General features: G+C 33.8%; 1 protein-coding gene across 1 annotated transcript; it reads right to left on the bottom strand.

The window, feature by feature from the left end:
- Positions 1 to 1,209: 1,209 nt before the first annotated feature.
- Positions 1,210 to 5,302, bottom strand: LOC133287056 (D-ribulose kinase). Its single transcript, XM_061484608.1, has 9 exons — positions 5,169 to 5,302; positions 4,868 to 5,067; positions 4,528 to 4,667; positions 4,173 to 4,425; positions 3,867 to 3,999; positions 3,350 to 3,438; positions 2,717 to 2,994; positions 2,006 to 2,075; positions 1,210 to 1,869 (listed from the first exon to the last, which is right to left on the bottom strand). The coding sequence occupies exons 1-9, from the start codon at positions 5,239 to 5,241 to the stop codon at positions 1,654 to 1,656; spliced, it is 1,452 nt and encodes a 483-aa protein (XP_061340592.1). The 5' UTR covers positions 5,242 to 5,302; the 3' UTR covers positions 1,210 to 1,653.
- Positions 5,303 to 16,304: the final 11,002 nt, after the last annotated feature.

A 16,304-nucleotide genomic window follows, 5' to 3' on the forward strand; every position in this document is an offset into this window, starting at 1 on the left:
CAAAGCGGCGTGAAGTGGAGTGGCTGGCTGGTCTGGTGCCGGCGGCGTGAATAATTCACCAGCGCGGCAACGGATACATTAATCCCCTAAAATTAAGTAACAACTAAGAAAAAATAAAACACTTTCATGTCAGGAAAGGAAATACATTTCGCATTTATCGTTGGAAAGAGTGTTTATCTTTTTAAATGACATGACTAATATTTCTTTACTCTCACAAAGAAGTGAGACATGCACTTTTATTTTTTTTGTCAACTTTCTTTTCTTCTTTATCTATCTTTTTCTCTCTCTTAGAATAACACAACTTTATATTCTTTAAATGACACACATTTTACCCTATTATGTTACATAAAATAATTTTATCCTATGTATATAGAAAAAAGTAAACGAGACTTTTTTTTACTTTCTTTCTCCTTTTCTTAATAGATTCCATTTTAATTTTTTTATTTATGCATAAGATTAAATTAATATATTATCCTTCTTATAAACATCTATATCAAAAAGGCAGAATAACTTTCTAGCTAACTAAGTATTGGATTGCAATCCAAAAATAGAAGGACCTACAGAGTGACAGTAGCTAAAATGACGAAGACAATGCTAAAAGTAAAACAGCTATATTTTTTCCAAGAGCATTCTAAAGCTTTATCGTCGCGGAAATACGTTCTATCATCACCATTCAAACATAATACATAAAATCCAAAACTTTCCAAATATCCATAGCCGTAGGTATAAAAATATGTTGAAAAGTTTTGGATTAAAATTGGAAATAAATATTTATTAAAAAAAATTGAACAAAAAATTTAAATTGCAAAAAATGAAAGGTAAACATTTTAAACATGTTTATATAATGATTTGAAATTCAAATTTTATATATGCACATTAAAACCAAAAACCATTAAAGTAAACATATAATTAGATTTGATAATTGTAACCTATTAATATGAAAAAATTAATTAATTATAATTTTGTATAAAAGAAACTGATATTTAAATAATAAAAAAGTCTTTGTGATTAAATGACACGAGACCCGGAAGAAAAAAATTATATTTTACATAATACTAAATGGGGAGAATTCGTTTGACTCCAAAGTATCACTCTTAAATTTTATTCTTTATTTCAATTGTTGGTGGACGAAAATCAACGATTATCATTTGTAATGTAATTAATAATTAATTAATTAATATAACTTTTTAATTTATAACGATTGGATGAACGAAAATCAATATGAGAAATAAGATTTAAACATTAGAGTCAAATAATCTATCTCCCTATTAAATATTAGATCAGATGAGCTATCCTTAAACACTGCCAAGCAAGGGACTTCGCTCTTTTAACCATTCCACTACATTACTAATCACTGCACTCCACCTCCATCTATCCAATCATAATCCAAGTGTTTACGGCTTTATGCAACAAATCAATCTAACATAATCCGGCTGGTCCATCGCAAACGAAACAAAAACTGGTTTGCGTTAGGTTCATTTTGTCTTTCAAATATAGACCAACACTTCAAAGGCATGTTAAGTGGCATGTTCATATGATTTGGATTCGAAATTCGGGAATGTAACACCATTTGAAACATTCTTCCACCCTCTTTATGAATGACAAATTACTCTTCAAACTCACCATCGCAAAGATGAGATAGTGTCTGTCACCTTAACCAAACAGATGGTGGTGATTTTGTTGATCACCCTTTACTGCCAACAATGCAGCTCCGTAGGCAGCCTCTGTTTGATTTGCACGACTAACAGGCAAACCAAGGACCCTCTCTCGTATCTTTGTCCACTTATCATTTTTGGCTCCTCCACCTGCTGTGAAAACTTCGTCTACCTGGGTAGCTCCTAGCTCCTTTAGCAACCCATATGCCTTTGCCTAAAATACCATTCAAGAGTACTTCACAATCACATTAGGTTATAGTAAATGAGTGCATTCCTACTTGTTTCTCAGCCCAAGTGTAAAAGCAAAACTATGAATCAAAGTGTAAGATGAGAGTCAACAAGACTTCTACCTCTATACGCGCAATGGATTCTAAAATCCCATGCAAGAACTCAACATCATTTTCTGGACGTGGAAGTAGCCTGCCAAAAAATTAAGCTCCATCAGTTATGCAAAATGATAAGTCTTTGTCAGTGGTGGCGTGTGCACCATGGGTTTTCCTTGGTTACGGTGGCATAGCCAGCAGAACCAAATTTGGCTTGGTCATAAAACCCAAAAATGAACCAACCATTAAAGAAATCATTAAAGCTGATTCTTTATATTGAACTTGAGACGTCCTTTTTTTGTTACAAAAATTAGCTCAGTCCTCCACAAAAAAGACAAAATGAACAGACAGAATGCCAAATAAATCAAGTGTTCATGTGAAATTAAATACATTTTAACAAACTAAATCCTTTCAGAAGAATGAACTTGCATATAATGGAAAATGTGATTACAAAGCATCACATATTTCAACAATGATGTTTTGAAGACAACCTCAATGCTGGCTATTGGTCCTTCACATGATACTTTGTGAACATAACAAAATGGCAGAGAGAAAATAGTCTTTAAAAAACAAAATGAATTCCCAGGTCTTAAAGCCTACAAATGACTGGATTTCAATTATTTGAAAGAAAAAAAAAAGAATAAAATGACATAAAACAGATTCCAAACAAGCTATGGTGAAATGGGATCCGAATTCACAAAATTGAGTGTTCCAGCGGAAAGCAAAAAGATTTAGTACCTTGGAGCCAAATTTGGATCCGCTACTGGGAATCTTTCACCAGCTCTTGGCAGAGGATAGTAGTCCAGAAGAGAAGTTTGTGAGGGATTGATTTGTTCACTCAGTTTCTCTAATTGATCATCTGAGAACAGCTGTCTAAGAACAGCTCCACCACTGTTTGAAGCACCACCAACAAGCCACTTATCATCAAGGCGATGACTATACACCCCAAACTGAGAATCGTCAATTCTTGTGTTGCTTAATAGTTTAATAGCAAGCGTTGAACCCAATGAAGTGACCTAATCAAGAAGGGCATTATGAGAAATGCACAAGTAAAAAAAGATAATCAGGCTTTAGTTGCGTAGATAAGTAACAGGATCTTGGTATCTCGAAACAGATGGTTCGTTAGAAAGAACTCTATGCAAACTCATAATAGAGTAAATAATGGCACAACAAAGTTTCCATTATTGAAGCTAAACATTCCTTTTGGATGCTAAACCGAATACAAAATTTGGAAAAATAGAAAACCTCTAATTTAATCAACGATTCATAAATTTCAGTTTACTTTGTAAAAATCTAAAGTTGTATCTCATGAGATATGATACATTGTAAATACTTAATAATTAAAGAAAGTTGAGTTTAGTAAAAAATTACAGCTTTCCCAGGTTGAGTAGCACGAGCCGCAAGAAATGCAGCTATACTGTCAGTGGTTCCAGTGCATACAACACAATCCTTTTGAAAACCTGAAAGGATATGCACTATACATATGATTTTCAAGGTCATAGCAGCAAAGATTTCCACCAGGAAGTTAAAGAAATTCTGATGCCATTACAACACAACAATAAATAAGATACAAAAAAAAAAAAATTGCGTTACTTGGGCACCAAATTTATTGGTGGCCAAGTTGGAAAAAGCATTGTGTCTCAACTCTCAAGATGGAGATCATCCAAAGGGAAGAGAATACTGACATAAGGTTGCACAAATCAAATTGGAAGGAGTAAAACAATATTAATAAACGGTGACACTACAAACTAGGGATTAAAACTTAACCATTTAAGTTTGATTTGATTCTTTGGAAGGCTCTCTTAAATTGAATATAACCCCTAAGGCCAAAGGGTTCCTAGGTAGGATTTTCATTACAATTGTAATTGATATAAAAAAAAAAGCATACCAAATTTATTTCTAATTTCCTCCTTTAAACAAGCAATTGGAGTTCCCGGAGCAACAACTGAAGGTAAAAGATGAGAATATGGTTGACAGACTAGCCATGATGGATATGATTCCAGTTCAGGATCATAGCCAACCTGCAAAACATGAAACAACGGTTAAATTTTTCAACTTGAAAATGGAAACACAGACAAAAACGTTCTCAACATCAACAACACCTTTATCCCAAATTAATTGGGGTCGGTGGAGACAAAAATGTCCTAGATGTAAAAAAACAGAAGATGCTAGCGCTTTATTAAATGAATGATACCTTCAGAGCATTATTATAATCTGAAATTCCAAGCTTTCCATGAAGAAGCCACAAAAGCCAATCGGCTTGGTGCAACAACAGAGCAGATTTTTTGTTTGAACCAACATAATTCCACCATGAGACGAGCTTACAGAGAGTTGAAGAACCTGAGCAAACAGTATGGTTTGGAGGAGCAATAGATTTTACCATTGGTAGTGCATCAGGACAACTCTCATTGTAAAGAAAAGGTCTCCACAACGGTTCTCCTGTGTCACTGCAACACCAGATTCATATTCCTACTTAAAAATTCAGAAGTAGTGTTAAGTTAATCATAATTTAACACAAAAAGAATATTGTAAAATTGCTAATCATTCACCTATCAACAATGATTGTAGTTGCAGAAGTCCCATCAATAGAAATGGACACAATGTGTTTGCGAAGGTCACGAGGAACATCTTCAAGCAGCGAAAAAAGTGTCTCCTTCCATGAGCGCACCCAGTCACGTGACTCTCCACTCTTTCTAGACAATAGAAACAGGAATATCAGTATACCTTGGCAGTAGCATTAATAGCATTTAATTATAAAATTACTATTTGCATGCATCTTGTTATTTCAGTGGAACTCGTAGCACATAAGACGAATGTTGTGGTGTGAAATTAAGAACACTGAGCAACAATAATTTCTTAAAAAAAGGCAAAAGGAAATTAAAATGATACCGAGTACAGAGGATACTCTCTCTTGGCCTCAGCTTGGATAGTCCCAACCTTGTCAATAATGGCAAACCTGGCACCAGATGTGCCAAAGTCCAACCCGAGATAGAGCCTTTCAGCTGCTCCAACACCCTTCTTATTATTTCCGTTTCCGAGAGACATTGATATTGCCCTTGGTTTACTTACCTTATTACATAACCCATTTCCTGATAATAGGTTCAAAATATCATTAGAATATGAGGCAAAAGGGGAAAAAAAATAAAAATAAAGAATAGCAGTTGTTAATGATGAAAGGTTGGTTAGATACCACATTTTTGGTTTGATGTCCAAGAGAATAAAACGGTGCTTGCTGGGTGGGTCACTGAAACACCGCCTAACATATTGCAATCTTATGAGCTCTTAGCTTTTTCTGCCCATTCCCCACGGATAAGGTACTTGAGGAGGAACAATGGTGGCAAAGTCACTTCACGGAAAGTTAAAAATCATGAGAGGAAATTATGCGGGCTGGCTTGAGAAATTATCCGCTCCCACAAAGGCCCATTTTCTCTCTATAGGATCATTATGTTGGGGTAGTGCCGGTTGTTACATGAATCAGCCCATTGGGCAATTTTTCATGTAAGACCATGGGCCATGGCCGATATCTATTTCTATATCTATTTCTTTTTAAGATATCAAATCAAAATACTTGACGACTAGAAGAAAAAATTGTGCAGGAAAAAAATAAATAGCCCATGGTGTGTTTTTCACGAATCCTATATGTTCTTGGTCCACTTAATATTCCAATTTTTAAGAGCATAGAGAGAAATATTAAAAGAAACATATTCTCAGAAAGAACAGGAGATTATCATGAATGGGCTAAGTTATACACGACAAGTGGATCTAATATCATATTTCAATTTCAATTCAAAACCTTAAGATATTGGGTTAACGAGTCTTCTCACTTACATGAACTTCATTTAACTCATTAATAACTAATAGTAAATTTTATCATATTGGACAACTTTGATACTATTATCAGTCGGGATAGACAGAGTCCATAAGGAGGGGCTATAACCAAATTGATTTGTAGCTCATTATTAATTAATGCGTGATTATAATATTCCAATTGATGTTGGAATGCTAGCATATTTTGTACCTATACAGTTATATTTAGCATATTTAGAAAAAGCAGAAAACAATTAATGCTAACAAGTGTATAGTTTTTTTAATTAGGGATGGGTTTTCCAGGTGAAATATATTGAAAAGGCCATCAAGGAAATATAAGTTAGACTCCCACGAGCTATGAATCGAGCAATAAATTATACCTAGGTAAGGGGGATGTTGCGTGATGAAACCCTTATTGCCATTCAAACGTGAAAGATGAAAATTGGGATTGGAATTTGGATCCCGCAGTAACATAACTACTCAAGGTGTCCCTAGTTGCACGTGAGTCACTGGTTATTAGTGTGGTTCGAAGTGGAGGTGACAGCTTGTAGCTTGCTTCTAATCTCAATCACAAGCATCACCAAAAAGAGGACCACTAGAAAATAAAAAGGTTGCCTCGTGCATGTGCCATAAAGCTAACAACATCCACGCAAGGGAGTCTACGAAAGTGAAATGAAATCATTTGTTTTTATTCTTCGCCTGTACTCTTTCATACGCAATATATATTGTTGGAACTGAAACAGTCACACACACCATCGTAAATCATAAAAGATAGGAAGGGAAGAAAAGTGAAGACATATATTTATCCTGATTCACTTAATGTGAAATATATTCAGTAATATACATTATATTATTCTCACCGCAAACATTATAGCACTCAAGGAAAATGTAAATAGAATTAGAAATCATAAATAACAATAGCTATTTATATGCCAAAACCTAATTTATCAGAAAAATAAAATAAGCCAGAGAACCTTTCTTTGTGCCTGCAAATAAGAATCGTACCCAACATATATGAGAATGATGAAAAAGAATAATCATTCGACCACGGAATTGGCAACAATGCCTAATGTTTTTGGCGTTTATCTTTCGCTTCTATACTAAATTATTTTTGTTACCGGTGCAGGCACGGTTGTTGGTTAGTTGAAACAAACCCATCTTTTTTACTTGTTTTCCTTTGAGATGACCCCACGATTACACCTTACCTTTTTATATCTTCTCATTTTTAAGTTTACTAATCACCGTCTGGATGATGATTGATGGTCTTTTTTTTGGTAAATTGATTGATGGTCTTTTAAATTGGAAGCAAAAATAAATCATCTTTCCACATTTTCTTTTCCCATTCATCCGCTCCTCCTCTCCCTTCTTATGAACGAACTTGATTGCCATCATAGAAATTGAATGACAATTTAAATACCATATATCTTTAATATCTTAGTGATACGTAACATTTCTCCATTCCGACTAAGTCAGTGTATCTGATCCGAACACAATTTAACGTGTTTGTCAAAAAAGAAAGGAAACGGATGAGTAAAAGTATTGAACATTGTTGACTATTGACGAGTTTATCAGATATTGGATCACAACTCGTTGGAGAATGTACCAATTGTTATTTTAAAAATTGAATTGAATTAGTGGAGACCATGAATCAGTTCTTCGGTTCAGTCATATTTTAATTATAAAGTTAACCTGTTAAACTAATCGAACTGTAACATGAATATCTTATTAATTATACCCCTTGTTGAAATTTTAGTACATTGTAGCTAAAAAGGGTGGTTGCACTTATTTATTGTTATAAAATGGTGTACAATTAACAAGGAATATTTGTTTCCAAATAGAATGAGTAATGGCTTTTATAGCTGTAAAACAAACATGACGGATATGTTATGTTTTCATCTAGAGCTATTGCCCCGAAAGTGCCGAGGTGTCCCAGTGGAAGATTATCATAAAAAATGGTAAAAAAATAATAATAAAAAAATCATGTTAATTGAATTTAAAAAAATAAAAATGGAACCACGTGGGTGAGCGTGATGGTTTAGCATCTCGTCCCTTAAGTAAGTGGTTGGGGGTTCGAACCCCAACTTTTGCGAACGGAAAGTATTCCGTGGTCAGCTATTTACCGCTTTGTGCGCTGATCCGAGATGAGGGATTAGTCTCATGGTTATCAGCTGTACCGGATATAATCCAAAAAAAATAAAAATGGTACCTAGTATGACGCTAAGTTTCACCCTTTCACAGTCGTTTATCCCCTATTATTCTTTTTCTCTATTGTTTTACAACACCAATTAGTTATTTTGATCACGACCACGTGTCTGAAGGAATTTGTTTCCCCCACCCCCACCCTTATTGTTTTAAAAAAGGGGTGTTTCTAAGGAAAGCATATGAAAACATCCCAGGGCAGTTGTTGGTGAACACAGAACCTAAAGCTTCAAATATATGCCAAACGAACATTAGTCACGGTGGGGACGGCAAATGCCCCGCTAGCCCGGAAATTTTTAACATGCTGGTGGACTATCGTAATTATTGGCCTTGCTAAAGAGTATGTAAGATATATGCAAGTATACGCAGACACGAGTAATATAGGGCATATTTAAGACTCCAATATTATTCCCACACAGATCTTTTGACGAAAAAGTACAATAGAAAAATTACAATTGCTCAAAACTAAATTTCAAAAGAAATTAAAATTAAATTGGTTAAACAGACAGTAATAGAAATTAGAGGTTAATGTTAACTTTAAGGTTTCTGATTAAAAATTGAGGGTACTTGATTAATACACAAAATGGAAGGTAGAAAATAAATTGGGAAAATATTTTTGGAATTTTCTTTTTTGATTATATTTTCACAAAATTATTAAAAGTTTAAATGACCAAAGAAAAATCAGAATTGAAAGAGTTTTAATTAATTTACCCGGTAATATTTTGTCGAACCAAACAACTTTTTTTCAACTTTACCAGCAAACTCACTTTCTTACAATTTCTCCAGTAATTCTAGTTATCTAGTAAAAAAAATTCCTCCTCTACCAAACACCCCCTTAAGAACTTCAATGAGAAAGTTGGGTTGGGCTTTGGTTCACCCCTTCCTACAACATTGCACTGGATAAATTCTTTTAACGAAATGTTCAACACCTATTTTCAACTAACTGGCTTAACGTTTGATCTTTAATCCCTTAAAAGTTATTTTACCCAGAATCAGCCACAAGCATAACCCTATGCATGTGGGACCTGGGTTCTTGAAGAACATAGCCTTAGTTGCGTGGTGGATTGACTCATGTCTAAATTAAACCCTTGAATAATTCCTCATTCAAGTCCATGCGTTCTAACCATGGTCAGAAAAGAATTGTTTTCCAACAACTCAGTTCTAGAAAGCTTCTACACTCGGCCGAAATGCAAAAATTCTTCAACAAAGAAATACAAAATTTAAATAACTGAACTTAACATTCACAGTGCATGTAAAGAAAAATATCCACACAACGTTGATGGTTGGGGATCACCTAGACCCAACCTCCACTATTTAGCTCATATCCATAAGGATAGAGCTTAAATACATAAATGAAAATGCAAAGAACATAAAAATGCAAAAATATAAACTCTACAGTACGAGTACTATTCACAGAAATAGCCTCGTCATTGTGCTCATCTTACAAAACAAAACCAATTAAAACCTACTACAGTACCATAAGCTAAAATAAAACTTCTAAAAAATGGGGAAGAGATATTGCAGAAGAAGAGAGCCCCTAAATAAGCTATTCTTTCGCTATTATACTCCTTCATTTGCATGCATGGGCTTTGGGCCCTTTCACCAATAGTCTCTACACGCGCTCCTTCACTGCGAGTCACACGAGCACTCCTTGCTCCACGCTCTCCTCAAGCGCTCCACCAAAAGAAATCCCACTAGCCGATTGTAACAACTTCCAGGTCACTATTCGGTTAGGGTCAGTGTTTGCTTTTTAAGGGGCAATGGTTAGAATCAAACTTCTAGACCAATGGTCGAGTGAATCGCTACAAGGAAGGCTTTTGCGGTTAGATGGACAGTAAGAATCAAGCTGGAAGGCCGATTGGAGCGGCTTGGTGGTTTGAAGTGAGATGGGTGGTTTGAATGATGGGGGGTTAGGGTTCGCTAGCTTTAGGTTATTTTTTCCAAATGTGGTTCACGCCTTTCACATCTCTTTCTTCCAATTTTTCTTTTTGACTGTCAATTGGGCCTTTTTGATTTGAACTCCACAACCCATTTCTCTTTATTTTTTCTGCTTTGGTAAACCATTCATTTCCTTTGACTTTGTGGGTCTGAAACATAAGAAACATAGCCATTACTTTTCACTCAAATAACTTCAGCTGAATGTAATTGGGTTAGTATTATACAAAAGGTATTATTTTCTCATATTTTCATATTAGCAACCCTATGTTTTAAGTCACATTTCATGGACATATCAGTAGTCTTTCATTAAGGGGTGACACATAATTTTTTTTCTCTCTCCTCAATCTCTCTTTCACTCTCTCTCTCCTCCGCCCCACCCAATATTTTGTGGGCTGGGAGCGCCAAAATAAATCTCCGCTAACTGATGCCTTGTACCACTGTTTTAAAACTCAGCCGACCTGGGACCCGGTGAACCGGTCATCAGACCGGTTCAGGACAAGCATTGGACCGGTCATGCATCGACCCGGTCAAACCCAATCAAAACCCGGACAAAACCGGCCGAACCCGGTGACCCGGCGACCCGGTTGGGTCATGCATTTTTTTTAAAAAGAAAAATTGTTTCATCTTATAAAAAAATGTAAAACTCATTTTAAAAACTTTTTGTAATTTTATTTGCTAGTATACTCTTCTACAGTGACCTCTTAGTTTCTAATACTGAAGCAATTTGTGGAATAATAAATTAGAGAATGTAACATATGTCATTTTAGTGTAATTGAATTTGAAAAATATGAGTTCAATGTTATTGAGAGGTATGTTTATGAGAATTTTGAGTTGCATTTTAAATTGACATAGTAATAGCATGCATTTTTATTTATTTATGCTTCATGTTTTTGAGCTTATTCAGTGAACATTGTTTAATTCATTTTAGATATGAAGAATATAATTGAATTTATATGTTCATATTTATATATATTTTTATATATCTATATATATCCAGGTCAACTGGTCCAACTAGTGACCCAGTACTCCGACCGGGTCGATGTCCGGGTCGAGTTTAACAACACTGTTGGTATCTCACTGCTCTCTTAATTAAAAAAAACTTATTTATAAAGTGAGCAACTAAATACATGTTTATTCTTGAATTTAGTGAGTTAAATTTCGGATGCACTTTAAATTAATTGAATGGTAGATATATATTTACTTACTCACTTCACAGATAAAGTCACCTTAAACAAACGTTGTCCTCTTTCATAATATTATAAATTATTCAGGGGCTCATATTGCCACTACCTAGTGACGGTCCTAAAGAATTTTATTTATGTCTGCACATTCAGGGGTAGGGATTCGGGGGCGATACCCTCAAAAAAATTTTGTAAAGAAAAATTTAAATGTATTAAGAAACAAAAGAATATAAAAGAGAAATAACAAAAAAAAACTTCAACATAGGGTAAAAAAAATAGTAATTAAGAGTCTCTTAGGTATAACGGGTCCCTTTGCTGGTTAGGGTTATATAGAAAAACAAATTTTATTTATTATGATATATTGAATATTGCAATTATTTTTCATGTTAATGTTAACATTTAATACCAAATTCAAATAATTTCAAAATTAAATAAATGAAAGGGATATAATCAATTAAATTTTTTTTAGATATATACAAAGAAAAAAATAAAAAAATTGAGTAACAAATTATTTTTAAATTTTTTTTATTCAAAAACAAAAGCCCTGTAAAATGGATTAATATTTTATTAAAAAAACAAAACTTCCTTTTCTATTTTGCAAAAAAAAAGTCACCTCTCCCGTTTATAAACAAATTAAACCCCTTGTGATAAAAAAAAATTGTCACAGATTTATGTCTGCAAGTGCAGACAATTGCACACACGTTGATCCACTCCTGCTACTACCCAACCCTTAGGGTTGTCCTTTATTTATGTAAGTATTAAATTAGGCATTTGTAATAACTAAATAACATCTTTTTATACACAATTAAATAACATTGATTTCATGATTTAAAAGATGAACTTTAAGGGTTAATTAATTCGATAGTCAATCGTCAACAAAGTCACGTATCATTATTAATTTCCTTTTCGTTTTTCATTGTTATACTGACTATTAATTAACATAAAAAAACTTTTGACGGTTTCTAATATATAACTTCTAGCTTTGTGGTTGGATCGATAATATAAGTAAATGATTATTTTTAAAATTTTTATTTCTTTTAAAGATCCCTCAAAAACTTTAACCAAAATATAATACCGTTTTGGTATAAGTTTCCTTTATACAAAAAAAATCCAAAACACACACCTTGATTTTTTTTAAATCCACAATAAATTTATTTAAATACATACTAAGCTATGCAATACGATGATTTTTTTTTTAATCCTATTTCTTATGGAAAGCAAAAACTGATTATAGGTTTTTAAACTCATCATTTGTTAAAAAACTTTTATAGTTTATTTACTTGAATCAATATCCGAATTCTATTTACTACATGCATGCGGGCAAAAAAATTAATTTATTGCTTTTTTAATAAAAAATTACGAATAAGTAGTCGTTTTGAAATTAATTACAAAAATATAGCAGTTAAACACGCTTCATAGGGGCGTGACCGGTTGGAGAGAGACACGCTCAATGTTGGGCGTGACCGAGGAGAGAGACACGCCCAATGTTGGGCGTGTTTCACCAGGTGTTGTCACGTGGCACAAAGCCAACAGTTTGACCGTAACACTTTGGAAGTCCATAACTTTTGACTCGGGTATCCGAATTAGTTAATTTTTTTTTTGAATCCACATAACTTTTCGAGATCTACGTAATGACACCTCATTTGGCATATTTTGTCTCTCACAAAAAAAAATTGAATTTACAATAATGATACCATAAGAACGTTTAAACAAAAATTAATGGACAGAAAACCACTGTTATGATTAGAAACATTCATAATAAAGATCCTTATGATTATGGTAAGTTATGATAAGGTTAATTATGTAAGTTATTGAGATATATATTAAAATTTTGAATGAAGAATTTTATGAAATTTATAATTAATAAAAGTTAACATCTGTCGGTGACATAATATCGAATAATTTATATTAAAAAGTTAAGTGAGTGCTTTTCGTTTTATTTTGATTTTTAAGTTTTCGTTCATGATTATAAAGATGTTAGATTATTTTTAGTAATAATTATAAGGTAACAAAGTCATGTCGTTTTTAATAATTATGGTATCATTGTTGTAAATTCAAATTTTTTTGTGAGAGACAAAATAGGTCAAATTAGGTGTCATTATGTAGATCTCGAAAAGTTATGTGGAATCAAAAAAAAATTACCTAATTCGGATACCCGAGTCAAAAGTTATGGACTTCCAAAGTTTTACGGTCAAATTATTGACTTTTGTGACACGTAGCAGCACCTGGTGAAACACGTCCAACATTAGGCGTGTCTCTCTCCTCAGTCACGCCCAACATTGAGCGTGTCTCTCTCCAATTTGATCACGCCCCATGTGGGCGTGAGTCACGCTTAGGTCACGTCCAACATTGGGCGTGTCTCTCTCTAACCGGTCACGCCCCTATGGGGCGTGTTTGACTGCTATATTTTCGTAATTAATTTCAAAACGAATACTTATTCGTAATTTTTTATTAGAAAAGCAATAAATTAATTTTTTTTGCCATGCGTACTCTTATTATTTACCTAATGTACTGTTCAAGGGCTGGAAATCTAATCAATTAAAACACTCTTTTACTACCGAAAAAAAAAACACTCTTTTTATGGTTCAGTCAAGTCTTTATTACATTTATTAAGTATAAGACTAACGGTTGTTGTATCAAATAATTTTCCTCTTTCCGAGTTCAAGTCTTGGATATGTAGTTGTATTAAAAACTTAATAGAAATTTTTTTTCGCTTTTATGATCCTATCCGATTCGATCAAAACTCCAAAATAAATAATAATTCTCCTTTGCAAATATTTTTTATCATATTTAAATTCTTATAAAAAATTAAATACATAATAAAATAAACTTATTTATTACTTAATTTACTGTGCGTTTATGGATAATTCCAACTTTCATACACTTAAACTTAGAGGTTAGTCTTAGACGTCATATTCCGAGAATCAGGTGGCTTAAGGAGGCTGTATTGAGATACTTTCAGATTATTAAAAAAACTTAAAATTTATTAAATCGCTTTTAGAATTATTTAATAAATAAATATTAAGATGCATATGAACTTAAGTTCTTAATTTTTCATAAATAAAAGTAGTATTATATTATCTCACATCTGTTTTTCTCTCTACTCTTAGTTATGAATCTCACTTGTGATATTATCTCATCTACAAGAGAAAATTATTCTTGACACGAGAAAATATGATTTCCGATAAAAATAATAACTGCGAAGGAGGGGATAAGGGATCGGAACAGATACACTTTGGATTTGAGATATCCAATGCTACCTAACTCTTAATGTACACAGAGAAAGGTCTACCTCAACAAATCACATGCATGGGCGAGTTTTTAATTCACGAGCGGGTACCTAAGGTAGTTGAATTTGATTTTAACCACCGGTATTAATAATTCATCTTACATATATGATATATCGGTCTCTGCTATACGTGTCTCGGAATTTGTTGATCCATAAGAGCTCCGCTTAAACATTTGTGTGTGCAACCACGACCGCAAGAGAGTGATGCCGTGAATCCAACATGAAATCTAAGTAGGGCATTGCGTAGTCATATGTCTCACACCCACGCTTAAACCGTTAAACGTTAACTTTCTTTAGATCACACTGGTCACGTTAATGCGCACTTATATATGTGTTTGATGGCAGAATTGAAATGCTTTTCTTTTACATTGAAAAGTTAAGTATAAGATTTTGGTGGACTCTTTTATCCTAATAAAAGAAATTTTGTAATGTTACAACTCGTAAGTTTAAGTTTGTAATAAAAAAACTTTTTAAAATAAATAATTCCAGTATCTAAAGTTCAAGCATGTGAAGAATGTGAGTAGATTTTTAGGGTCTATGATGCAACATGGTCGAGTTTCAAAGGATCTTTATGCAAGGATAGTTGACAAGATAAAAGAAAAGCTGAATGTTTGGCAGCAACAAACTATTTCCCAAGGAGGAAGGATTACTTTGTCTCATTTGATTTTGGCTTCCATGTCTTATTTCCAAATGCAAAGTTGTAAGATTCTTGTGACTGTTTGTAATGGTATAGAGAGAATTCAAAGAAATTTTCTTTGGAGAGATAAAGAAGGTAGAAGAACTCATCGTCTTATTAATTGGAATACCTTAACGCTACCTAAGGAGAATGGGGGTCTTGGACTCAAGCGTCTAGCAGTAATGAATGATGTTTTACTTGCAAAAAGAGTTTGGAGCTTTTCGAATAAGCCAAATCATCTCTAGGTTCATGTTTTGAAAGCTAAATATGAATCCAGAAATAAGAGAGGTGGTTGTTTTGTGAATTATAATGGAGATTATGCTTTATGGAGAAATATGTGCAGGATTTGGAGGGAGATAGTGGGGAGACTTAGATGGAAAGTTGGTGATGGGAAGGATATTTGTTTCTGGAATGATAAATGGCTTATTGTGGATCAACCTTTACAGGAGTTAGCCAACAACACGGGTTCCACTTTTAATGCAGATTAACGTGTGGCTGATTTAGTTAAGCCAGATGGTGAGTGGGATTTTGCTTCTCTTGTGCATTGGTTCCCTAGGAATATCATTGATATATTTCAAGGGACTCTTCCACCTGTCGTTGATGATGAGCCTGATACAAAGACTTGGGAGTTGGATGGTGGAAATATTATATCGGTAAAGGCTATTTACAACGCGCTTTCAATACAGGATGTGTGTTTTGATATTAATCCTTATAAATGGAGTCGGCTGTGGAAATGGAATGAGCCGCAAAAGATGAAAATTTTTATGTGAAAGTTTTTCATGGGAAACTTCTAACCAGAAGCCGTACTGCTCTTTGGGGTAATGGTATTGATATATGTCCTATATGTTTGAAGGATAGAGAAACTTTGTTGCATGCGCTTCGAGACTGTCAAGAAGTGAAATCCATTTTGCTTAAGTTTGTGCCTACTAATAGGATAAGTAATTTTTTCCTTGGTGATGTTGATCAGTGGATAACTTCTAATATGGATATTGAGGCGACTGCTCATGGTAGGGGATGGTTGTCTATTTTTTTTTGTTACTTGTTGGAAGACGGTGTTGGAGAAATGAAACTTTGCATGGTGATGTCTTGCCTATTGCGAAGGGAAGTGTAATTTGCAATTTAGTGAGGGATGTTCATGATGCTTGGAGCCATGTAGCTAATAAAATGCCAGCCAAGAGAATGATGATGGCTGATATTGCTTGGCAATTCCATAGTGATGGAGTTGTGAAGATTAAT

Source organism: Gastrolobium bilobum, unplaced genomic scaffold (genome assembly GCF_033153095.1).
Source record: "Gastrolobium bilobum isolate Gb01-03AN ecotype WA unplaced genomic scaffold, APGP_CSIRO_Gbil_v1 utg1487, whole genome shotgun sequence".
NCBI lineage: Eukaryota > Viridiplantae > Streptophyta > Magnoliopsida > Fabales > Fabaceae > Gastrolobium > Gastrolobium bilobum.

What these genes read in the sequence shown, in the direction of transcription:
- LOC133287056 (XM_061484608.1), bottom strand. Translation starts at nt 5,241, where the DNA reads ATGTTAGGCGGTGTTTCAGTGACCCACCCAGCAAGCACCGTTTTATTC. An exon ending in GAGAGTATCCTCTGTACTCG is followed by an intron (nt 4,668 to 4,867) that starts GTATCATTTTAA and finishes TTGTCTAGAAAG; the next exon opens with AGTGGAGAGTCACGTGACTG. An exon ending in GATCCAAATTTGGCTCCAAG is followed by an intron (nt 2,076 to 2,716) that starts GTACTAAATCTT and finishes ATTTTTTGGCAG; the next exon opens with GCTACTTCCACGTCCAGAAA.